Consider the following 26,659-nt stretch of genomic DNA (forward strand, 5'->3'; position numbering starts at 1 on the left):
TAATCCCTGGAATTGTAGACAACAGTGGCATTAACTTTGTTAGCTTTAATAATGGTTACGTTGTTGTCATTGCAGAGTTTACTTAGTAAACTCTGCAATGACAACAATAGGGGCACTTTTCATAGGACTTTATGCTTAGTCTAATTTCTTTCACTTATTCTTTTGTGAGTTATTATAATTTGAATATTGTATTCATGAAGATGTCTCTGTGACAGAGATGAAATATCAGAATGATTAAACATGCTGTTTAATTATTTCTTTTTTGAGCTGTAGTAATATCATTACATTTTATTATGAATTTTCCTTAAATTATTTCCTGTATCATTAATGTATAGCTTAAACAGTAGTGGTCCTAGCACATAGCATTGCTCACCACTGGTCACTTGCTATCTTCTGAATTCTGCTTCTCCATATATTACTTTTTTGGTATCTATCCATTAGCCATCCTTGTATCCATATCACTAGTTTCATATCCATCCTCATTTGTTTCAGTTTGTAAAACAGTTCCTCATGGTATTTTGTCAAATGCTTTTGCAAAATACAGCAGAATCATCATATAGCCATTATGTTGATTATTAATCAAGTATGTAGGAGTTAGATGGAAGAGTAGTGTCATCAAGCAGGAGCTACAAAAAAGAAACTGTCATGGAGGGTATATACAGAGAAAGACAACCAGCAAGCTTACAGACAGTACAAGGGTCAGGCAAGAAAGGTGACCAGCATCATAGTAAGAATGACAAAATCAGATCCTGAAAAGAAACTATCTGAGAAGGCCAAAGGAATCTCAAAGAGTTCTTTCATTGTGTGGAAAGTAAGAGGAAGAATGACTTTGCAAGGATAACTTTTGGAAGTTATCCTTCCAAACTTTATTCTTTATCCAACTCGGCTATCATTCTATTATAAAAAAATTAGTAAATTACTAAGGCATGAACTGATGCTTCACAAAGCCATGCTACTTCTCATAGAGTATCATATTTTTATCCACTCGTTCCTAAATTCTATCTTTCACAAACTTTTCTAGTACTTTCACTATGACCCATTGGTCTATAATTTGCTACTGTAAGTCCTTTATGTAAGGGAATTATTTATCCTCTTTCTACTCTCATGGAACCTTCAGCTCTGACAGTTCCATGGGAGCAACAGCCTGCTCAGAGGCATTGCCATTCCCTTACACGTTCTTGTAAAATGTGAGCTGATATCCCATCTAATCCCAAGGATATATTTATGTTGAGGTTTTGCAGTATTCTGAAGAATCTCCAAATCATCCACCTCTTTTTTCATATCAATATTTGTCACAACTGTAACCTCACTTGATATACCCTTGTGAAATGGGCACTCAGTATTATTTTATCTGCTTATGTCACTTCACTGCCAGAGAGGGGCATGAACTGATAAAGTTATCCTTCCGAAGTCATTCTTCCTCTTACTTTCCACACAATGAAAGAACTCTTTGAGATTCCTTTGGCCTTCTCAGATAGTTTCTTTTCAGGATCTGATTTTGTCATTCTTACTATAACGCTAGTCACATTTCTTGCCTGATCCCTCTACTGCCTATAAGCTTGCTGGTTGTCTTTCTCCATATATACCCTCCATGACACTTTCTTTTTTTGTAGCTCCTGCTTGATGACACTACTCTTCCGTCTAACTCCTGCCTACTCAATTAATCCTACTGACCTTAGGTATACAATCTGATATTGCTTTCTGCAGGTACCTCTTGACTATCTCTCATGCACTGCTATCATTCTTCCCCTTGCAGGTTATCATGATTCAGTTTAAGCTATGATATGCTGTGAGGCATATCACAGCTTTAAGGCTCAAGTACCTCTTGACTATCTCTCATGCATGGCTATCATTCTTCCCCTTGCAGGTTATCATGATTCAGTTTAAGCTATGATATGCTGTGAGGCATATCACAGCTTTAAGGCTCTCTCCTAAGCTTATCATCATTACCTGACTTGTGGTTCCACACATTATACTACTTCTCGACAGACAATTCCATCTTTTGTGACCTCCTAATCTAGACTGCATGATTACTCTCTCCACTCAGAGGCAATGTGGCTATTTTTGTTATGGATAGCTCTTCAGATCCTATGATCAGGTCAATACTTTCACACCCCTAGTCCTCTCCAGATGCTGCCTGAAGTAATCATCTCTCAGTAGTTGTATAAATTCCATTCCCTTCCTGTTATGATCCTGAACTTTCCTCCTTCCAATCTATGTCTCCATAGTTGAAGCCCCTCCATAATAATTACTTGACCTGCTCATTATACTAATTTTGTGATGCATGTTTTCTACATCATTTTTGGAACCACCTTGTCATATAGTAGCAATCAACCACATATTTTGCCCCATTGCCCTTAATTTTGCACTAGACTGCCTCAAAAGAACTGCCATCCACTTACCTGTAGAGTTTTCATCTTCATTTCATCTACTATCATCATCAGTGCTCTTTCTCCCCAATCCCTCTCCGAAAGTACTAAATCTTTTGCATTGTATTCCTGTAATTACATTATCTCCTGTTAGCCAAATCTCACTAACTGGTTGTATTGATTAGTAATGGTTATAGGCATTTTCTGTGAGGTTGCGCTAACCAATGCCAAAAACTTCTTGTTCCTGATACTTCTAGCATTAGTATACAGAAACCGAATAATCCCCAGCCACCACCTTAGTATCCAGAATTGGCTACTCCATTTGATATTATTGCTTGAAAGACTAGATTCTGCATTTTTTTTTTTTGGCCATTCTCAAACTCACTTGTCTCATGGGTTCCAGATGCTCACCTGTATCTCCCCTAACTGCTCGAGTTTTCATGATTTTGCACTTCTGCACTCTCAGTGAACAAAGCTCTCTCTCTCTCTCAACACCTGACTCTCTGAATCCGTTCAAGTGAAGTTCATCAGCATTATATAAATCCATCTGTCTATCAAATTCAGACCACGGGTCCACAAACTCTACATCATTTCTTCTGTACAATCCACATATTGATTCATTTGCTATCAATGTCCTTTTCCTCATTTCACCTGCATCATGGCAGGAGACTTACAGGAGGCAAGACTTGTGTTGGTACTAACTCATGAGTCTCATGTGTTTATTATAAATGAGATGCTAAGACCACAACAGGTAAAAATTGATTCTTTCTTTAAAAAGAACTCATTCTCATTCCCCCCACTTACAAAAGAATGTTAAGAATATGTTCCTCTCCATATCAGGCATCTTTTTTTTTTTTTTTTTTTTTTTTTTTTTGCCATTTGTTGCACACTGCAACAGCATCAGAAGATCAGAAAAGATTGTGGATTTTTCTCTCCAAAAATAAGGTGAGTGACTATAACTATGGGAATGTCAGAAAAACTTCAATAAAACTGAGTTTTCCATTCAAGGGAAGTTTCCTTTTTATGGGAAACTCAAACTGTGCCATACCTGCTTACTGCAGGTGATGCAGTTTGCTGAATTAATGAACTGTAATATAATAGGGGTTTTGAAAGAAAGGAAGAAAAAAAATTTCATTTTTTGTTGTAATTTTCAAGATTTTTTATATTGCAAATGAGTTTTTTTATTACACACACACGAGTCAGCAGAATGTATTTTGAGCTGGTTTTCAGGGGGAAAAAAAAGTAATTTTCTGTTTACATTTCTAGTTACATTTTTCAAGTTATTATTATTATTGACATGTAACATGCAGTTTGTTTTGGGATGCATGTTTTTTAGAGGGAAATAAAAAGAAAACATCATGAACACATTTTCTTAACATATTCTTTATTAAAACAGTTACATGGTATTTTAATAACTACATAAACAACTATAATAAATTTAGTTTAATTCTTTATCCAAGTGTGAGCAAACAAAGTTTGCACCTGAAAGTATCTTCAGGACTGGGGTAAGGTGGTACAACCAAAGGTGGAGCAAGCTAATATCTCCTCAGTGGGAGCCAGGCCCAAGGCTCCCACTGAGGAGACCTCAGTAAAGGTCGAAACTAGTCTGGGTGGTGGCCCTTCCCTTAATGCATAACATTATACATATCTGCAAGGAGATGTGTTTTGCATTATGGGAGATACTGAGATAGGAGTGATGTTAGCTTGCTCCACCTTTGCAACGAGTTTCCCAGTGTTGTACCACCTTACCCCAGTCCTGAAGATACATTCAGGTGCAAACTTTGTTTGCTCACACTTGGATAAAGGATTAAACTAAATTTATTATAGTCTAACCAAGTGAAAAATAAACTTTCAACATAAGCAACTATTTACATAATTTTATTAAACAAAAAACTGATTCTCATTATTTATGAAATTTGCTTACTAGGATGATTTTTTTTGGTCCCAGTTAATCGCAGTAAGTATACACACTGTCTAATAATGCAAACCTAATTATATAGAGATATCAGTCTCCTTAATGTAAGCATATATATACGAGAAAATGATTGTGATGGCAGTATAATCATTCCTCCCTCACTTGTTGATTCTATTTAGGTTGGAGATGAATTTCATCACTCAGTGTGAGACAACTGCCACTCTTATTGGAGGCCTAAAGTGGCTTGAAAAAGCTTCATGTTTGGTCTCTAAGCAGGGTTTCCAGACTATCTAAAAATAGTATGGAAATAGTAAATAGTAAATTTAAAAATACAAAAAAAAATATAAAACTGATAAAAAAAAAAAAAAAAAATTAATAAATCCTTAGTCCACTCATAGTACAAAATATACTACAGGTTAACAAATAACCTTTCATGGGTGAGAGCGACATAAAACTGAATTTGATATTTCAAATGACTTTAAAATTTGCTATTTTACTTATGCAATTGTAATGACAAAATTATGTCTGCAGTACATATACTTAGAAACAACAGTTGTGATAATGAATGCTGTTACTATACAAGAATTTTTTTTTTTATGATTTTCTCCAGTTATTTTCTCAAAATTTTTCCAAATGGAACATTTGGAAACATTTTGTATGTGAAATTTCTTATTGAAACATTTTAATGAATTTCTAATGGTTATTTGCTCATTTGTAACTCTTAAAAAGAGTCAAAGTTGATTTTGCATGTTATATAGAAGTCACTTCTTTAAATCATGTAATCCTTCAGACCTCAGTTATTTCAACAATTACCATAAAGCAATGCAACAAAGCTTTGAAGACAACATAGTACTCCACTCCAACTTAAACTTTCTCTGATTTATGTAATTAGCCACTCTTTTTATAAATGTCTATTTTGTATGTATATCTAATAACCACACATGGCTGAATGGTTAGCGTATCTGCTCTCCAGGTTCGAATCCCCCCCCCCCCCCTGTGGACATGGATGTTTGTGATTGTCTGTGAAAAAACTAATGGTGGTGGTCGGCGGTAGATGGAGTTGGTGTAGTTGCAGTCAGTTGGTGGATTGAGTGATGGAGATAGAGAGCTGTAGAGTAGGTGCCCTCCCTCGATGAGTCTTTGGACTCCCTGGAGGTGTCTAATAATAATAATCTTTTTATCTTTTTGGTATTTTGCAAATTCTTCTTTATTTGTCTTCATATATGATGATGACACCGTGTTTTGTGAGCCTTCTAAGTCAGTATGTTTTTCAGTCAGCCTCCGAATGGAATAATAACAACCAACTTGAAAAAAAAAGTGCTATTGCTAGTAAGCATTGACGGGTCTTGCAGGTTTGATTTCAAGAGTAAAATGATAAAATTGAAAACAGTAGAATATTTCATATTGTTGCATAAATAAAATACAAAATAAATCCACCAATGCTATTTATTCCTCAAAGCAAATAGGCAAAGTCATTTAGCCCTAAGTAATTTTCAAAACTGCAGGATAATCAATCACAAATAGCTATTGCAAGACTTATCAGTACTTTTTTATACAACTGCAGTATTATATAAATGCATATATAATGCATATCCATGTGGATCAGTATTCTTTGCATTTGTGTTATATTTTTACTATTTTTCAGAAATCTTAATGAAGATTCCATATATATATATATATATATATATCAGGTAGAAAAACTTGTCAATAATATTTTATATATATAAATGACATTAAACCTCATTTACTTCTCAATGATATGAGCCATTTTTATAAAGAATAAATTCAGTAAAACATTCCATTTCGATATGTTATCTTTTTAATATAGTAGTTTCTTTAATATAGTAGATAAACTTATACGTTGGTGATACATAACTGTCAATTTTTAGGGAAAGACAATGTATACTATAATATTAATTAAAAAACCTTAATTAATACTTCCAGTATTTCAGTAATGTTACATTACCATCTTCAGGGAACATAAAAATAATGATATGTGCATGCAGGTACTAACACCGAACAAATATTACTGAAAACAACAACTGATGTCAGTCCTAGAGTCCTAAAAGGTGCCACCTAGCGAGTTAAATTGGGTAGTAGTCTTGGCTGATGTTCTAAGAATGCAAGCTTCCCATATTTGGGGGAGTTTTTTAGAGCCGAGGCTTATTCCAGGAATAATCTCTCATATTTATACTTGCTGCAGTGTAGTAAAGTGGCTTTCTTCTAGCGTATTTTGTGGCAGGTGTCCATAGCATAGTCAGCAAGTCCTGAGTGGATGTATTGATGGAAATGGATATAATCCTTATATTCAGATATCCTGGTAAGACAGTTTTCAACTACAAGGGACCTGGTGGTTCCCCTAGACTTACTCCAGGTAGGTCTAGGGGAAGCAGATAAGAGATGCCAATTTTCTATATGGTTTGTAACAAGTTGTCAAGTCATATTTTTTAGGATTTTTGTTAGCTTTTCAGAAGTATCCCGAATTACAAGGAATGGTGATAAATTTTGAGTAGTCCCTGTTATGGAGGGGAGGAGGATTGAGGTTAATTGGTTTTAATATTTTTTGGATTTTATGGGGGATTGTAGCTATTGGCTACAAAGATGTTAAGAATATGGTTAAGTTCAGTAGTAAGGGCATTGTTATCTGAACTGATTGATTTTGCCATGTTATATAAGTTTTTATAATCCCATATTGTTGGGAGGCGAGGAGGTTTCATTGCTAGTGAATGTATCTACCTGCATGTGCAGGTTTTCTGTAAACAGAGAAAGCCAGGGATCCATCAGACTGGCGTGTAATCAGAGTGTCTAGGAATGGGAAATTGTTATTGTTTTCTTTTTTCAAGGTAAACTGGATCCTGGGGTGTTGATTGTTTAAGTGTGATAAGAAGTTGTGGAGTGTGTCCAAGCCATGCAGCCAAATAGCAAACACATCATCTACATAGCGTAGCCCAACTGTAGGTTTATTTTGGCCACCTCTAGCCAACTTCTTTATGGAGATCTTTGAAGAAACAGCCTTAAACTTGGCTCCACTGAAACCTACTGTTTGCCCTGTATTACCTTGATGGATCTCTGTTTCACTCAGGATTTCTCCATGAGTGCAGGTCACAAAGATGCCTCCAATGATCTCAATCTTGAGCCTCTCTCTTCCATGTTATACCCTTAGATTTCACTAGTGGATCTTCCCATCTTGTAGGTGGTCTTCCTGGTTTTCTCTTTATTCTTGGTTGGCAGTTGAGTATTCTATATGGCCATCTATTTTCCCTGAGTCTGGCTATGTGACCTGCCCATCTCATCTTGCTTTCATATACTGCAGTTACCACATCTTTTATGCCTGATCCCTTTCTTAGTTCCGTGTTCTAACATGTTCCATTTTGCTGATGTTGCAAATCCTACATTCTATTGCACGATGAGTTATTCTGAGAGTCTCTTCTTCTTTTCTTGTCGTGTTCCATGTTTCTGATCCATATGCGAGTGATGGAAGAATGTCACTATTAAATAGTTTTGCCTTCACAGCGATGTCAAATTTGGATCAGTAAATGTTTCTTTTAGTCTGTTGAATGATAGCCATGCAGCTTTTTTCTTTTTGCTAGTTCTTCAGATAAATTGTTATTCATTTTTATTGTGTGTCCTAAGTAATTGTAGGAATCAACTTGTTCTATAGGGATGTTATTAATACATAGTGACTGTCACTTGTGTAGATGTTTTTGATCCATTTTGTTTTTTCTAGATTCATTTCTAAGCCTATCTTACTGTTGTTTGTGTATATTTTTTCACCCATTTCCTCTAGGTCTTTTGGGTTGTGGGATATCAGTACCTTGGGAATTGGATAACAGAAGACAATAGATCTAATTATGAAATTGAGAACAGAATTAAAAAAAGCAAAAGCAGCATTTTTCCAAATATATCACATATTAGGAAACAGAAATCTGAACAAACAGTTAAAAGTAAGAATTTTCAAGATGATGATCTGGAGCGTGGGGACGTATGGATGTGAGTCCTGGACAATCAATAAGGAGATGAGTGACCGATTGAATGCATTTGAAATGTGGTGTTTGAGAAAAATGGATCGTATCAGCTGGACTGAAAGAGTGAGCAATGAAGAGGTTCATAAAAGATTCAAAATGAAAAGAGACTGTATGGCTAGTATCCAAAGAAGAAAAATAGCATTTGCAGGACATTTGATGAAGGGTTCTTCTGGAGAGCTTCCCAGAATAGTATTGCAGGGGATGGTGGAGGGAAGGAGAGGAAGACCCCGACTGCAATGGAAAGACAACATCAAAGATTGGACAGGCAAGAATCTTACAGATGCAAGAGGTAGAGAGGCATGGAAGCAGACCGTTCATCAGCTGCAACCCTCAAAGAGGAGGTCACAGAATTAGATTAGATTAGATTTTAAAGTGCGGGTAAATAGATTTGGGGAGATCACATCGCCTTGGCAGATCCCTCTCTTTATATCTATATTTATAGGTTGATCAAATAGGATTATTTGTGTGGCTGATTTTTGTTAATTTCTTTTATCATATGGATGTATATCATCATCATCAAATTCCTGCCATGTACCCTCAAGGGGTGTACAGGATATGACAGTACTACATGAAAAATTTACATCATTACTAACTTCCTATCTACAATTTTCCTCCAAATCAGTCTGTTACTTGTCAAGACTCCAACATTATCAGATCTTATATTTCTATCGTCTAACGCACTTTGTACCGTATCAATCCACCTATATCTTGGTCTTCCTCTGGGTCGTTTTCCTGCCAACCTGGCAGAGAACACTTGTTTTGCTAATCTTTCCTCTCCCATTCTATTTAAGTGACCATACCACCTGAGATTAGCTCTGCTAATGCATTCCTGGATGCTGACAATGTCAAGTTCTTTCCTAATATCCTCATTTTTAATATGATATTGCCATTGATGCCATCTGTTCACGCCCCTAATCTTTCTCAGGACTCTCATATCTGCGGTCTCTAGTCTTTGGTCAAGTGTTTTACTTCTGACCCAGCTCTCAGATCCATAAGTTAAAACTGGTTTGAATACTGTCTTGTATACAGCTAATTTAGTGTTCCGACTAATTTCTCTCTTATTCCATATGAATTTATTCAATTGACTTCCCACCATACCAGCTTTGCTGATTCTGTTGTCTATTTCTATATTTAATTTACCATCTTCAGTAAAAATCGTGCCTAAGTAACTGAAATGTTTTACTTGTTCCACAGGTTCTCCATTCACAACACAGTTAACATTTTCAATAATTCTGCCTATTTTCATTGTCTTTGTCTTTTTATCGCTGACCTTCATACCATATCTATTACAACAGCTATTCAATTTAGTCAGAGAATCTTGCAGACTTTTAGCGGATGGATGTATATAGGGTCCACATTTATTTCCGGTAAGGCACTGATGACTGCATTGTGTTCTATGGTATCAAATGCTTTTTTAAAATCAATAAAGAGGAAACATAGAGCAATTCGGTATTCTCTGCATTTTTCTGTTAGTTATGAAATGACCTAGATATGATCTGTTGTGGAGAAGCCTCTTCTGACTCCTGCCTGCTCTCTACTGGAGTTGTCTTCAAGTGTGTTTTGGATTCTGTTCAGTATTACTCTGTTCATGATTTTATATATGTGAGAGAGTAGACAGAACAGATTGGACAATAGTTTTTTTATGTCTTCCTTGCTCCCTTTTTTGAATAAAAGTTTGAATAGAAGTATGGTTTTTGAGGTCTTCCATTCCTCTGGATTGGAAGACCTCAAATGCAGCCAAGGCTTTGAAAATAATTGGTCCACCTTGTTGGATTTCTTCAGCCTTAACATTATTATTATTATTATTATTATTATGGGCAACTCCAAGGAGTCCTTAGACTCATTGAGGGAGGCCCTAACATCATGTCAAGAACAACTATTCAACATTCACACAGTATCTATCATACCTTGCCTTGAACTCATTCACAGTCATGGCACTCACAACAGACTCTGGCAGCTTATTCCACTCATTCACCACTCTCCAAGTAAAAAACCTAGCTCTAACGCCCTTGCTAACCACACTCTTGCCCAGCTTCCATGTATGGCCCCTAGTCCTCCCACCACCAGTCCTATTCTCAAAAATATCTTCTGAATTAATCTTATAGAAACCCTTCAGTAATTTGAATGTCTCAATCATATCACCCCTTTTCCACCTATCAACGAATTTCTGCAACCCACAAATCTTCAACCTGTTCTCGTAAGGTTCATTCCATAGACCTGCTATCATCTTGGTCACTCATCTCTGGATCCTCTCCACCTCCTCCCCATCAAGAAGAAACCCTGGCACCCGTATCTGGGCACAGTAGTCTAGATGGGGTCTTATCAAGTCTCGATACATAGGAACAATAATCTGTTTGTCTCTGCTTGTTAAAGTATTTTTCAGCAACCAAGTGATTTGATGAGCTGATTTAGTCACTTTTGCGATGTTCCCCCTAAACTTCAACTCCCTATCCACCAACACTCCCAAATCCCTGGCCTTGTCAATCTCCTGGAGTACGGTGTTCCACCAATGTGATATATTAACGTGATCAAGTCCTGAGGCTTTACCTTGACTCATTTTCTTAAGGACATTCATATTTGTAGATTTAGGGACTCAAAAACACGTGTTGAACAGATTATTTTATTAATTACAAATAAAATAAAACTTGACGTTTCGACCTCTATATCGAGGTCATCATTAGAAGAATACAACTGTATGCAGAACCAAGCTACATGCTCATGCTTTCTATACCAGTAAACTAAATCTACGTAGTTAATAAATCTTTTTTCTAGCCTGACCTCTAGTGATAGAAAAGAAAAACAAATGAATAAAAAAAAAATAAATAAAATAAATAAAAAATAAAAAAATAAAATAAATAAAAAATAAAAAAATAAAATAAATAAAAAAAAATAAAAAATATATATTTATATATATACATTATAAATAGATAAATGCAACTACAATAAACTGTTAGAGTCCTCATGTATTAATATTCTGGATAGTTACAAAATGATTTCTTTCAGTTGCTATTGAATGTTCTAAACACTTCACCAAGTCACCAGGTTGTCTTCTTGTAGTGGGAATTTTTTTAATGCTAGTTTATGATGTTATACAGGTTGTAGATGGGTCCTCCACATTCTTGAAATGGTGAGGCCATCATTTTTGTTGAGATTTGGGTTGTGTTTGAGCATTTCACAAGACTCTTTAAATTTTCTCTCAAAACCTGGTTTGAGAGAAAATTTAAAGAGTCTTGTGAAATGCTCAAACACAACCCAAATCTCAACAAAAATGATGGCCTCACCATTTCAAGAATGTGGAGGACCCATCTACAACCTGTATAACATCCTAAACTAGCATTAAAAAAATTCCCACTACAAGAAGACAACCTGGTGACTTGAAGTGTTTAGAACATTCAATAGCAACTGAAAGAAATCATTTTGTAACTATCCAGAATATTAATACATGAGGACTCTAACAGTTTATTGTAGTTGCATTTATCTATTTATAATGTGTATATATATATATATATTTTTTTTTTTTATTTATTTATTTATTTTTTTATTTTATTTATTTATTTATTTTTTTTTTTATTCATTTCTTTTTTCTTTTCTATCACTAGAGGTCAGGCTAGAAAAAAGATTTATTAACTACATAGATTTAGTTTACTGGTATAGAAAGCATAAGCATGTAGCTTGATTCTGCATACAGTTGTATTCTTCCAATGATGACCTTGATATAGAGGTCGAAACGTCAAGTTTTATTTTATTTGTAATTAATAAAATAATCTGTTCAACACGTGTCTTTTTGAGTCCCTAAATCTACAAATATGAGTGCTGATCACCGTGTAACCCTAAAAGAAAGAATTTCTTAAGGACATGTTCTATTTCTTCTGGAGGTACATCTGGTATATTGTTTGGTTTTGGAATGATATGGTCTGAAACTTGGCACTTAGTTGCATAGAGATCTTTATAAAAATTCTGCACAATTTCTTGTATCCTTTTTCTATTAGTATGTTTTTCTCCATTTTGATCCTATAAAGTAGATGGAATTGACTGTTCAAAATTTAAGTCTTTCTCTTTTTTTTTTTTCAGGCTGGTTTTTGCCAGCACTAGTTTTTGTATCCTGAAAGCTTTGTAGTCTTCTGGAATTCTTTTCCTTAGTAACTTACATATAATTTTGTATTCTAGAAAATTTTCTTCAGATTTCTTCAGTTCTTTTCTCTTTGTCAGTAGTTCTATAGTTGGAGATGAGAGTCGTTCTCTTTTCTTTTGTTTCATAGGAATTTCTGATTTTTTCTTGCACTCGTTGAATTTATTAATAAAGTCAATATAGTCATCATTTATGTAACACTTCTTAATAGTCCATTCAGTCTCTTCTATGTACTTCCTGAACTTGTGGTAGTCTGTTTGTTTGGGCTGTCTTTTGTGGTTTGATGTTGACCTGATATGTTGTTCTTTTTTGTGGTCTATTCTTATAATGGCTCTGAGGAGTCTGTGGTCAGAATCTGTGTTGAAGTATGTTTCGCCTATTGTGCCAACATTTTGTACCACTCTTTTACAGTCTGTTAAAATGTAGTCAATTTCATTTTTTGTGTCACCATTTGTGATTGCCAAGTTCATCTTCTTCCTGGGCATTTGTTGAAAAAAGTGTTCATGATAAAGAGTTATTCAGCTGCAGCAAATTCAGCTAATCTCTCCTCTTCTATTTCTTTCTCCCAGGCCATGTGGTCCTGTAAACTGCTTTTCCACATCCTAATTTGGAATTAAAGTCATCACCAACAAATGTGTATGTTGACTTGTGATTTAATGCCTGTTCAAGATTCATGTAAAAATTTTTTATTTCTTGATTATCAGCTACAGATGTTGGAGCATAGCAGGATATTAATTTTATTGTTATAATGTTCTCTATTCCAGTTAGGAGCACACCTATTCTTTCAGATATGATGTTACAAGAAAGGATCAACTTGATGAGCTTAGATTTAACAATGAAGCCCACTCTGCCTTGTTTGCCATTGAGGATGCTCCAAGGAGTATCTGTGAGCCAGCCTACCATCTTGCTGTCAGTTCTTTCAATCTTTTTGTTTCATTCACTAGCATGATATCTTAGTTGATATTGGTTAGTTCTTTGATTAATAAATCTATTCTGTAGTCTCTTGCCAAAGTTTGAGTATTGAGGGTACCGATTGCCATTTTCATAGATTTAAGAGGTGGCCTGTTTTCATCTGCGAGATTCTTAGCACCCACATCAGATAACAATGCCTTACTACCGAACTTAACCATATGCTTAACACCTTTGTAGTCAATGGCTACAACCCCCATAAAATCTAAAAAATATTAAAAACAATTAACCTCCCCCCCCATCCCTCCATAACAGGTACTACTCAAAATCTATCGCCATTCCTTATATTCGGGATACTTCTGAAAAGCTAACAAAAATCCTAAAAAATATGACTTGACAACTTGTTAAAAACCATATAAAAAATTTGCATATCTTATCTTCTCCCCCAAGGACCAGCCACTTCCCCTAGACCTACCTGGAGTATACCAGGTCCCTTGTAGTTGTAAACTGTCTTACTACAGCCAAACAGGCAGGACAGCTAATATCAGGATATCTGAACATAAGGATTATATCTGTTTCCACCAATACAGCCACTCAGGACTTACTGACCATGCTTTGGACACCTGCCACAAAATACGCTGGAAGAAAGCCACCTTACTACACCACAGCAAGTATAAATATGAGAGATTATTCCTGGAATCAGCCTCAGTTCTAAAAAACCTCCCCAAACCTCAACGAATTTGGATGAATGAGACTGCCCCAAGTATGGGAAGCTTGCATTCTTAGAACATCAGCCCAACAGCCAAGACTACTATCCAGTTTAGCCCACTAGGTGGCACCTTTTAGGACTCTAGGACTGACTTCAGTTGTTGTCTTCAGCCATGTTTGTTCAGTGTTAGTACCTGCATGCACATATCATTATTTTTACGTTCCCTGACGATGGTAATGTACCATTACCAAAATATTGGAAGTATTAATTAAGGTTTTTTAATTAATATTATAGTATACGTTGTCTTTCTCTAAAAATTGACAATATAGTAGTTTGTTTGAAATTGAATTTGTCTTCATTTGTGGATATTATTATGAAAAAAATTTCAATCACTCTTTACAATGTGCATATAATTTCTACTATCCAAGATAGTCTATAATTTACTCAAGTCTCCTTAAACACTTTTAACCTTTTTAATGAAGAAAATTTCTACCATTGGTATACACCCACAAATCTCTTACTTCAGATATTTTTGTTAGGTATGAGCTATTTAAGTAATGATAATTTTACTTGACAAACAGTATGTGCCATCTTTATGTTTGTGATAACCTTTAACTGGTATTAAATTGTGATATTATAATCAGATAAATTTGTTTTCGTGAAAATTAGTCCAAATAATGTCAGAAGTATTTTTTAGGGTCATTATCATCTTGTGACCAGTTCATTAGTGTTTTCCATAGTCGAGGATTGAGGCCTGATGCTGTATGTCCATGTGCTGCCTCAGCTGAAGGTCTCACAGTATCAGTAAGAAGGTAAGTCTTTTTCCCATACTTTTTTTTTTAGTATGGGAAAAATACTAAATATTAAAGTAATAAATTCCATTGTGTCAGGAAGTATGAAATTTATTATTTGCAGTGTTAAATAATTAATAGTACTGGCAAGTAATATTCATTGAAGAAATTCTAAGTTGCTGCTACTACTAATTTTTTGACATTAGTTATTAAAATATCCCTCCCCCCCAAAGTTAGATTAAGCTAGCTGGGGGCCCCTGGTGGTAAAATTTACAGGGTCCCTAAAAAAAGTGTTTATATATGTATGTACTACAAAGAGGAGTGTTAGTGGAATTATTGAGAGCAGTTGGGAATGTAGTAGTGAATATGTCGACTGAAATTTATCAACAGGTTTGGAAGAAAATGTACTGGCCTAGAGATCGAATAACATCAGCATTCATCCCAATTCCAAAAAAAAAAAAAAAATCAAAACTCAGTGATTGTGAGAATTATAAAACCATCACTTTAATTTTATATGCAAGTAAAGTTATGCTGAAACTGATCCAACAATGGTAGGAGCCATAAGTAAATTTAGAAAAGCCACAAGAACAAGTAGGCTTTAAGAGAGGTAGAGGAACTAGATACCAGATATAATAAATTTAGTTTAATCCTTTATCCAAGTGTGAGAAAACAAAGTTTGCACCTGAAAGTATCTTCAGGACTGGGGTAAGGTGGTACAACACCAGGGGCGACTCCTTGCAAAGGTGGAGCAAGCTACCAATACTCCTATCTCAGTATCTCCCATAATGCAAAACACATCTCCTAGCGGATATGTCTAATGTTATGCATTAAGGGAAGAGCCACTACCCAGACTAGTTTCGATCTTTATTGAGGTCTCTTCAGTGGGAGCCAGGCCCAAGTGGAGATACCAGTCAGAAGCATTAGCAAGGTCATCTCTACGTATAGGAGTTGCCAATTGGTGTGCCACCTTTTTAATGAATTACTCTGGATTTAGAGGAAGATGTTGAAAGTTTATTTTTCACTTGGTTAGAATATAATAAATTTAGTTTAATCCTTTATCCAAGTGTTTGCAAGGAGTCGCCCTGGTGTTGTACCACCTTACCCCAGTCCTGAAGATACTTTCAGGCGCAAACTTTGTTTGCTCACACTTGGATAAAGGATTAAACTAAATTTATTATATTCTAACCAAGTGAAAAATTTTCAACATAGAGACTAGATATTAAACATGAGAAGGATTATGGAAAGAACAAGAGAATTTCAGAAAGTATTCATCTGTTTTATTGATTATAAGAAAGCTTTTCATTGCATGGATCACAACAGACTGTAGATTGTAATGAGATCAATGGCAATACCTGAGCATCTAATTCTCTTGATAAGAGAGCTGTATGACAACCAAGAAGTTTCAGTAAAAACAGTCTATGGAGAAACAGTGTTCAAGTGAAAAAAAGGATGTGGCAGGATTGTATACTGTTCCCTATCTTTTTAAATATTTATAGTGAATATATTATGAGAATGACTGACTTAGACAAAGATCCAGCTGGAATTATGATTGGTGGCAGAAAAATAAATAATTTAAGATATGCAGATGATACAACCCTCATAGCAGAAACTAAGGAAGATCTCGAGAGATTGATTCTTTTGGTTAAGAGAGAAGGTAAGAAAGCTGGGCTTAATTTAAACAAGAGGAACAGGGAAACGAGGGGGGGGGAGCCCAGATGAACATGCATAGCATGGGGAGAATGGATGTTGAATGTGGCAGTGAATGCGTGTGTGAAGATGGAGTATATTGCGATGTGGGTGGGGAAGTTGAGGCTGAACAGATATATGCGGTGATAATGGTGATTGGGCATATGTGGTGGGGAAATCACAACCAACAAGTGGCTTTGATAGGACTGTTTATAGACTGAAAGAACTGCTGTGTTTGTTTACCAATGCCAGAAGCATCAGAAATAAGGGGTACGAAATGGTTTCAGTGATTGAGTTTATTCATCCCAAAATCATTGGAATAAGTGAAACATGGTTGAATAAAGATGATATCATAACTGGATAGAAAGGGCAAAAAGGGAGTGGAGAGTGCTGCTGATGATAGCAGGGGGAATTAAGTCCACATAAGATAGACAAGAAAGAGGGGAAATTGTGGCAATGGTTATGAGGCAGTGTGGTGAAACATGGAGGTTGAGAGGACGACATTTAGTTGGATGTTGCTATAGGCCTGGGAATGTGGAGGGTGGTGATGAAGAAGTGTATAAACAATTGGATTAGTGAACAAAGGAAGGCTATTATTATGGATGATTTTAATTAAGGCAGTGTAGATTGGAATGAAGATATAGGATTTTGGGATAAGGAAAATGAATTTCTATAGTTGTTGAGAAATAACTATCTCAGGCAGTATGTTGAGGAGGGCAAGCGAGGATCAAGAGTTCTAGATCTGACCATTTCATCATAGGATGTAATTGTGAGAGGGGTTTCACGCATTTCTCCAGTTGGTGAAAGTAATCATGTCGTAATCACCTGTGTTGTGGCTAGTCATATACAGACTTTTTGTCAGGAAAGGATATATCTGGAAGTATAGAGCTGGTGATTATGACAAGCTTAGGAGACAGCTTGGAGCTATAACATGGAATGAGGAGTTCAGCAGTAAGGAAATAAATTCTGCTTGGGAACTGACAAAGAAATACTTAACAGCATCAGTGTGTGAATGTATTCTAAAGGCTGAATAAGGTAGGTGTAAAATGGATGAATGTGGACCTTAAGCATGAAATGTTGAAAAGGAAGGTACTTTGGAGGAAGTATTACAAGATGAATAATGGTAATAATCAGTTACATGAAGAGTATAAAGAACAAGCCAGGAGAGTGACTCAGTTAGTAAGGAAAACAAAAGTATGAGCAGAATTTGACAAACCAGGTGAATAAAACCCTAGAGAGTTGTTTAGATATGTGGCAAGTAGAAGGAAGAACGATCATGGTAAGATGATGTTAATGGATGAAAGTGCTAGAATGGTATCTACTAGAAGACATTGTTGGGGTATTCATTGATTAATTTTAAGGGTGTTTCATCCTGATCAAGGTGAAATCATGAGGAACTTAAGTGCAGAGGACATAGGAGAGGATGGTTTAATTGTCAGTGAGGAGGAGGTATTTGAGGAAATAAATAACCTTGATGTTAATAAGGCGATAGGATTTGATGACATATCACCACGCATCTTAAAGGAATGTTCCAGGGAATTGGCAGTAGCAGTGACATGCCTATTTAATAAGAGTCTTGCAACAGCATAAGTTCCAAGGGAGTGGAAGGAAGGTAAAATTGTTCCACAACATAAAGGTGGTGATAAGACTGTAGCTTCAAATTATAGGCCAGTCTGTATATCTGGAGTTGTGGTACTGGAGAAATTGATGAGAAGTACTGGAGAAATTGGTGAGAAGTAGGATACAGAAATGGGTTGATAACAGCAGTATTCTCTGTGGTTATCAGCATGGGTTTGTTAAAGGGAGATCATGTTTCACTAACTTACTTATGTACTATAACAAGATGACAAATATCTTGGACATGGGAGATGGGTATACAGTGGTGTACTTGGATTTTGCAAAGTCTTTTGATAGACTGCCACATGACAAGCTGGTAAATAAATTGAAACAGATAGGATTGGATAACAGACTTCTTTGTTGGATCAGTGACTGGCTGTCAGATAGGTATCAGAAAGTTGTATATGTGGTTGTGGTTGCAGTATTCTGAAAGGGAAAGATCACTCGTGGTGTACCCCCAGGAGTCAGTTTTGGGGGTTGTTCAATTTGTATGTTAATGATATTGGGATGGGTTTAACTAGTGATATGCAGCTGTGTGCAGATGATGAAAAACTGGGGAGAGCAATGCAGCATCCACATTGCACAAGTTTTGAAGACGTCACATTGGATAATGGCAGTGTTGCAGAGGACCCTGACATGCAGAAATAGAGAGGTTATGATGCCATTGTATGGGACATTATATAAGAATATGCTGGAAAGGGTCCAGAGAAGATTTACAAAGGTGGTCAGTGGTTGTTGGAATGTGGAGTACAAGGACAGATTGAAAGAATGCAAGTTGCAGAGCCTCGTGAATAGGAGGAAGAAGGGGGGGGGGGTATGATTGAGACATATAAGCTAGTCAGGGGTTGTTATCAGGTTGATGTAGAAGGGATTTTTCATAGAATAGAAAAGGGGGAGATAGAAAAAGAGGCCATTGCTAGAAACTGTATAAGGAGGGTGTGAGCAGAGGAATGAGGAATAGGTTCTTTGCATGGAGAGTGGTTGGTGAGTGGAATGCATCACTTGAGTGTGTTGTGAATGTAGGCACATTGAATCAGTTTAAAGCATGGTTGGATGACCATTGTGTGCAATAGCGTGTACTTCCATAATGAGTCTCTGACTCCATGGAGGTCCGATGTTAATAATAGTATTAATAAAAAGTTAACTAAATGTTTTCCTCGATTTTTCTATAGTGGATTCATCAATTATTTCAGAACCCTTCAGAACACACGCAATTTACAGACAAAAATTACTGGTTGTGGTGGAGGTGGGCGGTAGATGGCGTTGATTCGTAGTAGAGGTAAGGTGTAGAGACAGTTGAAGATGTCCTCCCGCGATGAGTCTTCGGACTCCTTGGAGGTATCAGGAATAATAATTATTTTCAAAGTATCAATGTTATTTAATACTTCTTGTTCCATATACAATTGCGCCATACTGTTTAACCTTTTTTTCTGACATTGGTAGTTTATTACCCTTTTTTTTAAGACAGAGAAGGATCTTTCAACAGATCTTTTGCTTCTTTTATCAATAATTGTAAAAATAAATAAATGAAATGGGATAATTTCCAAGTATCACTAAGTAGAATTTTTTTTTTTTTTACCTTTGTAAAGTGCAGAGATGATAATGGAAGCATTTGACACTGATAACCAGTTCAACTCTCATCATCCCCATTGCAAGTCTGTGACTGGTGGCCATGTAGTTAAGCACAAAAATATCCTTGTTTTTAAATTTTTTGAGTATTTATTTTGTGTTTCAAATATTTTTTTTAATAATTTATTTTTAAAAAAATACTTGGAGAGGAGTATGGGCTTGTTTATGAATTTGTTTTATTTTATTTATTTTTTATAACTATTGATAAATTTTCCCTCCATCTGAAATGTTTTTTATCAACATATATTACTTAAATATAAAGAGCTAATAAGCTTCATTTCGGCGATATAAACATTATTTAAATTAAGGGGATATTAAATCCCAAATTGTTTTAAAACCGAATGTTCGGTTTTAAAACAATGTGGGATTTAATATCCCCTTAATTTAAATAATATATATATATATATTTTTTTTTTTTTTTTTTTTTTTCCCTGTCTGCAAGTAGAAATAAAGTATTTCTGCTTGCAGTTTAAATATGAGAGTTAGAAATTATTTCCCCATAATAATTAGCTTCTTATATTTGATAATTTTTGATTACAATTAACAGTTACAATTAAATTGAAAAAGAAAACCAGGACGTCCTCTTAAACGATTCAATGATGACTTCTAAGGCTGGAACAGGCCATGCTAGGCCTAAATTCATGAGGATGATGATGAATTAAATTGAAATTTTATCTCATTTGCAAATGATATTTAAATATTAATAGGAATTTTTATACTTACCAATAAAAAATTTCACAAATATAGAACAGGAACAATGAACTATGAACTTTTAATTTTTTCACTAAAAACAAAAACTGATTAAAGCCACACATGACATGAGCACAAGTTGCTGTGACGGAATTTATCAGAATACTGACTATAGCCCTACCCATCGTTGACAGCTTTTGTATTTGTCAGCTAAAGACAAAGTTTTGTGTTGGGAGGCCATCAAATACAAAACATTAAATTCTAAGAACAGAAAAAGGAAAGGAGAAAGGAATTAAATTTTATTATATTCTTTTAAAGAATGTAGCAAAATTTAATAGTGTAACCATTTTCATTCTCGATTTGTTATTTCTATGCAAAATAGATTGACAGATAACATTATTGTTTTTTTTTTTTGCATTACTTTAATAAACAATTTGATTATTTTTCTTTAATTAGTTTGCATCCCAGATGATTGCAGGGCTCAAGTCTTTTTCCCTTCAAGCTTGGTCCTCCCCGATGGCCACCAGGTCCACCACGAACCTGCTCCACCTCTGTCCCCACCTCCCCAACCCTTCTATCATTTTTAAAAAAAATTGTATATTAAGATTTCCCAAAAATTATGAAATACAAAATTGAAATTCATTGACATTTCTAAAACTTTTTAATGATTATTTCAAACAATGTTATTGAATGTAGATACAGTGGCATAATTGGAAGAAACTCTACTAGTTATTGTTGCTCTGGTCTAGAGCAAGCTAATTTGAGATTTTATTGGATGTTAGTAATCTTAATTCCTCAGATTTCTCCACCAGTGCTGGAATATCTCAGTGTTCCATACTTTCAATCCCTCTCTTCCACATGTACATAAATGATTTCAAATCCTATTCATAGCATCAAAGATAACAGTATATCCATTTCTCACATTCATTTGCAAACTTGCAGTACTCAGAATGCAAGTTTGCAAATGAATGTGATCTTCCATAACCAGTGCCTTAAATTCCATTCTCCTTGTTATCCTGCTGTTGGTAAATATAACCTTCTGAATAACTGTAGTGCTACCAGAACACAGTCTAGTGTTATTTTCCACAAGAAAAGTATTGTTTCACTTCCTCCTAACTATAATAATACCTAGATCTCCAAACTAGATTTGCTTTCTTTTCTTAGGCTGAATTACACTTCTAACCTTCTTTCCTGACACAAGGGCATCTCAGCCATGTTCTCTTCAGCTTCCAGAAACTATCTAAATTCAAAATCCATCCTGCTTTTGAATGTCTTTGTGGTTGCGTAACATAAATCTCCCCAAGAATGTTTGATGCTTACCAGAAGATGTCATCTGATTAATTGACAACCTTTCTCTCACACATTACTAACTTTCTCATAGACATTCTGTTCTCACCTTTGTCTCTCCTCTATATAAATTACATGCTTTTATTTGCTTTGTATAGCACTTTTTTTATTTACACAATAATTACCCTTCTGTGTTATTTTTAAATTAACATTGTTTATTCATATAACATAAATTTTCTTCATGTTGCATCATTACACTTCGCACATGCTGCACGTCTTCTGAAATGCAACATCAGAGTCGCAGATTTCTGAAAATAGCAAGCAAGGAAATATAATAATGTACTGATTTAAGTATGGCTACTCCATGTCTACTAATGGGTGTGGAGTCATGAAGGAATATCCAGTTATTTGGTTATTTGGTGATGATACTAAACTGGAGAGGACCTAACTGACTTTTCGGGCTTTTGTGGATAGAGAACATTTTTTTTTTTTTTCCCAGTATCGATTCTACGTGGAGAAAGTTGATAAAGCAATTTTGTTTAAAACTCTCTAACTTCGTGTATTCTTATTGTACATTTCATCAAGGAAGGAAAGAATGAATTATATGACTAAGTTTGGCAACAAGCAAATAGTGGTAACATTAGTGCGTAATAATTGAATAAAAGATCATCAGTGGAATATGTGTGTGTGTGTGTGTGTTTATGTTGAATTCTGATGGTTTTTGATGTAATGAGAGTATCTAAGGTCTGTTTATGCTAGGTTTTTAATGAAAGATGACCAAATCTGAAGTTGAAAGTTTATTTTTCACTTGGTCAGACTATAATAAATTTAGTTTAATCCTTTATCCAAGTGTGTGCAAACAAAGTTTGCGCTTGAAAGTATCTTCAGGACTGAAGATAATGGAATTTATGCAATTTATATCAGTTTTGTGGGTGAGAAGTAATGTCATCAGCAGAATAGAACATTGTTTTGAAGGTAAAGGAGGCTCTGATTATGTTTTTTTCTTATACTAAGAGAGGATAGAGATGTGAAGTCAGTCCAAGAAGTGATCTGATCTTGAATGGAGATCTGGGTATTGTCAGAGGTGAGGAAGGTGAGGTGTGGTCTTTCTTGTACAAAATAAGACAGGATTGTGTTTTTAATATCATTGAAGTTGACAAGGTTATCCTCACCCTTGAAATGTGGCAAAGATGTTTAAAGCATTGATTTGTGAAAATCTTGTATTTTAGAAAAAAAATTAGCACTCTTTCATTAGATCATCAAATGAAAAAGAGAACTGGTGAGTACAGTCATTGACAAAACTATGGATAGGATTAGAGGTAAGTAATAGAAGGTCATGTATGAATAGAAGAAAGAGCATGGGGTAAAAGCACAACCCTTGAGGTCTCCAGCATTTGTAGGGAATTCTGAAGCAAGGAAGTAATTCACTGTGACACTTGGGAAATGGACAAATTTTTAAAGGCAAAGAGTGGACATTAGGCCATAACGTAAGTAGACCTGGTGAAATGGCTCGAAAATGTCCAGAGATAGGTTTCACTAAGCATTTCCACACCTTTCTGTCACTACTTGGGTAATGTTGTCTGCATAGAGAATGATAGAATCTATATTGGTGATTACTGATTAACTGGTATTCTTCGAGGTGGTGAAGGAGTTGGTTGGACCTTCTCCATTCTTTGATAGAACTGAGAGCGTGCAGCCGGACGATAGTTTTCATGGCTGACTTTTTTCTCCTTTCTTTGGGATGGGTTAAATATAAGTTTATTTGCATGTCATAGGATTAGATGCTAGATGAGTATGAAGGATTGTAAAGATGGTATAAGAATAGCATCCTCATAACTGGACTTGAAAATGTCTAGTTGTCAAGATACCATGAGGATCAGAAGAGCTGTTAGTATTCAGGCTGTTCAGAATTCTTCTGTTTCTGTTGAAAGATGAGAGGAGATGTGATAGTGGGCAGTTGGTAAATTGAAGAAGGCTAATACTTTACCTTGGTTATCAGTGCAAGAGAAAAGTGAAGCCAGAGAGTCAGATTTTACGTCTCTGGGTGATTTTACAACAGTGCTGTTTGGATATGCGAGAGATGGAAATATGGATGAGTAGAAGTTGCACCTAGTGGCCCTGGCAAGAAACCAGAAGAGCTCAGGTGCCATTTAAGCAGGGCACAAATTTTTTGTACTTGGACCTGTCAAAGTCTGATTTGGATTTACTGATGATCTCCTTTGTAGCCGTTGCAGATTATTCTGTAGTCAAAGTGAGGCTGAAATTGGATGCTATAGTTTTGGTTTCAAGCCACTTGCAATATGCTGAATTCTTTTCTGGGACTATTTTGACAAACTTGTTAGGTAGGTTCTATAGTGGTTTGGAATTTTGGGTGGAATAAGAAATGAAGGTCTTCATTCTGTAAGAATTATTTCAGTTATTTGGTTGGAGAAGGTGTTTTAGATCAGAAGAGCAAAAGGCTATAGCCAGCCCAAAGAAAGGAGGAATATTAATCAAGTTTGTGGCACCATTATGGTGCTGAAGGACAGGAGACTGAGAGTGAGTTGGACAAGGAAAGCAGACTTGATTGAGGTTATGTATATTTTTCAAGTGAACTGGGTTAAAAGAACAAGGGCATTCAGAGAGCGGAGAGAATTATTGCATATTCTTGTGGGCGTATGGACAATTCATAAAAATATTGCTGACAGCAAATATCTCTGAATCCCATTGCATCTTGAAAATTGAAATTGGAGAAGGGAAACTAGCCTGAGATGTAGATGTTCAAGATTTTATAAGAGAATAACAACCTCATTAGTTGAGTATATGGACTGTAAATTGCGCTTCAGAGACAAATAATGGGAACCAGTGACTGTTGGAATTTGAATAGCAATAGGGACAGCAAATGAATAAATAGGACAAGAAAATTTTGAGCTAGAATAGATTATAAAGAGCAAATTTGAGATTTGCCATTCTCTTACAAAGATCAATAATTAAACAACTAAATCAATCCTATATTTCATCCCAGTCACTTAGACATCATCAGGAAAACAGTATTAAAATTGCAAAAACAAAATTTCACAAAACAGTAAGTGTAAAAAAATTAGACTGAAAGCCTAAAGTCCTAAGAGGGATGCCTCTATGAGTGCTGTTGGCTAGCCTTAGCTGTTTGGATGGGAGGCCTAAGAATTAAAGTTACTCAAATTTTGGGAAGCTTAATATAACCATATTTATTAAGATTAGGTTGGTGTTTTAAATCTGCTGCTGATCCTAAAGAAAGTCTTAATTTATATTTGTTGTGGTGAAACATAGTCGTTTTTTCCATTTGATTCTGTGCAAGGTATCCAAGCCATGGTCTGCTAGACCTGACTGATCATAGTTATATCGACAGATGTAGTTCTTAGGTTCTTCTATGAGGATGTTTGCAGATATCCAAGTTTGACTATAATATGATAAGTTGCAAGAACAAGGGACTTTGCAAGCACTTGGAACTGAGATAGAGGATTCTTAGAAGAGTAGATGAGAGCAGCCAGCTTCAGATGAGGTTTTGAGCTCTGCACTGCATTCATTCATTCATTCCAGTCCCTTAATAGTATGTAGTTACTTTTGCAACTCAGACCACAATCTTGTACAAGTATCCTCTCTCAGAATGCCCCTCCTCCAACTACTTCCTACCTCACATCTTCTGGCACTACAGAGGAGTCAATTGGGATGACATCTGGAATTTTTACTCCTTTCCTTAGTTTGAGTATTGCTTCCACTCATCTGACCCTAATATCTGGTGTGAATAAGTCAGAAATTATTGTCACTGGCATGAGGGCCTTCATCCCCATTCAGCCCATAATCCTTATCTACTTTCCAAGCTCTGATTAAACCAAAAATGTATCCAAGCAGTTGAAGAAAACAATTCAGCTTACTGTGTAGCTCACATCAAGAACTCCAGTTTCATACTCTGCTCATACCCAAGAATGCAAAATATGCAAATCAGTCATCTGTAGATCCAAATCCAATTTCATAAAGGCTAATAGCAGATAACTTGCCTCTGTCCAAATGGAAGCTGTGCCTTCTGATCCTTTGCTAAGGCCTTTGGATACAACTTCTGCTCACCTGCACTTCCACCTCTCTCTCATCCTGATTACACCACTCTTACTTCACCAAAAGGTAAATCTGACCTCCTGGCATCATTCCTTTCTTCAAACTCCTGCATAAATGACCAAGGAAAATCATCTCCTACAATACTGGAATCTAAGAACCATATGCCTCCTGTACTTTTACAACAAAAAAGATGCCAGGAAACTATGAAATAACTTGGATAATAAATGTATACTAAAAATCTTCTGGTCATGATGGCATCCCTCCAGCTATTCTCAAAAATTGTGCCTAAGAGCTAACACCCATCCTGCATCTTCTCTGCAATTTATTAATACAATCTGGCTATTTGGTACTTATTCCAGTGGATGGAAGCAATCTTGTATTCCAAAAAAGGCCAGTAGAAGTCTACTGTCAAGCTACTGACCAATTGCCATCCTCAATCCTCTCCAGAATAATGGAGAAAGTTATTAATAGCCAACTCCTCCACTTAGAGGCCCACCAGAGTTAATCATTTACACCAGTGTGGATTCCACCATTCAAGATCTTCAGCTGACCTCGTAGCTTACATCATCCACCACTGAACATGTGCCGTGGAAAGGTTCTGAGAAACTTGTGCTCTTGTCCTTGACATTTCCAAAGCTTTCGACCATGTGGCATCGAGACCTACTAAACAATTTTTCATCCTTTAATATTCCTGCCACCCTCTTTAATTAAGTAGCCAGTTCTCTCTCTGGTTGTTTTCTTCACGATTCATCACCAATGCTGGAGTGCCTCAAGGCTCTGTCCTATTACCTACTCTCTTTCTCCTGTACATAAATGACCTTACAATCATTAC

At 35.8% G+C, this 26,659-nt stretch overlaps 1 protein-coding gene across 1 annotated transcript in view; it reads left to right on the forward strand.

The window, feature by feature from the left end:
* Positions 1 to 26,659, forward strand: part of LOC150108732 (disco-interacting protein 2-like) — a 936,780-nt gene that overhangs the window by 494,482 nt on the left and 415,639 nt on the right. The window contains exon 22 of the mRNA XM_090416186.1: positions 14,754 to 14,868. Coding sequence (XP_090272312.1) covers positions 14,754 to 14,868 — 115 coding nt within the window. The remainder of the gene's footprint in view (positions 1 to 14,753; positions 14,869 to 26,659) is intronic.

The sequence above is a fragment of the Typopeltis vanoorti genome, chromosome 3, assembly GCF_054136105.1.
Source record: "Typopeltis vanoorti isolate ZY-2024b chromosome 3, IOZ_Tvanoo_1.0, whole genome shotgun sequence".
Taxonomy (NCBI): Eukaryota; Metazoa; Arthropoda; class Arachnida; order Uropygi; family Thelyphonidae; genus Typopeltis; species Typopeltis vanoorti.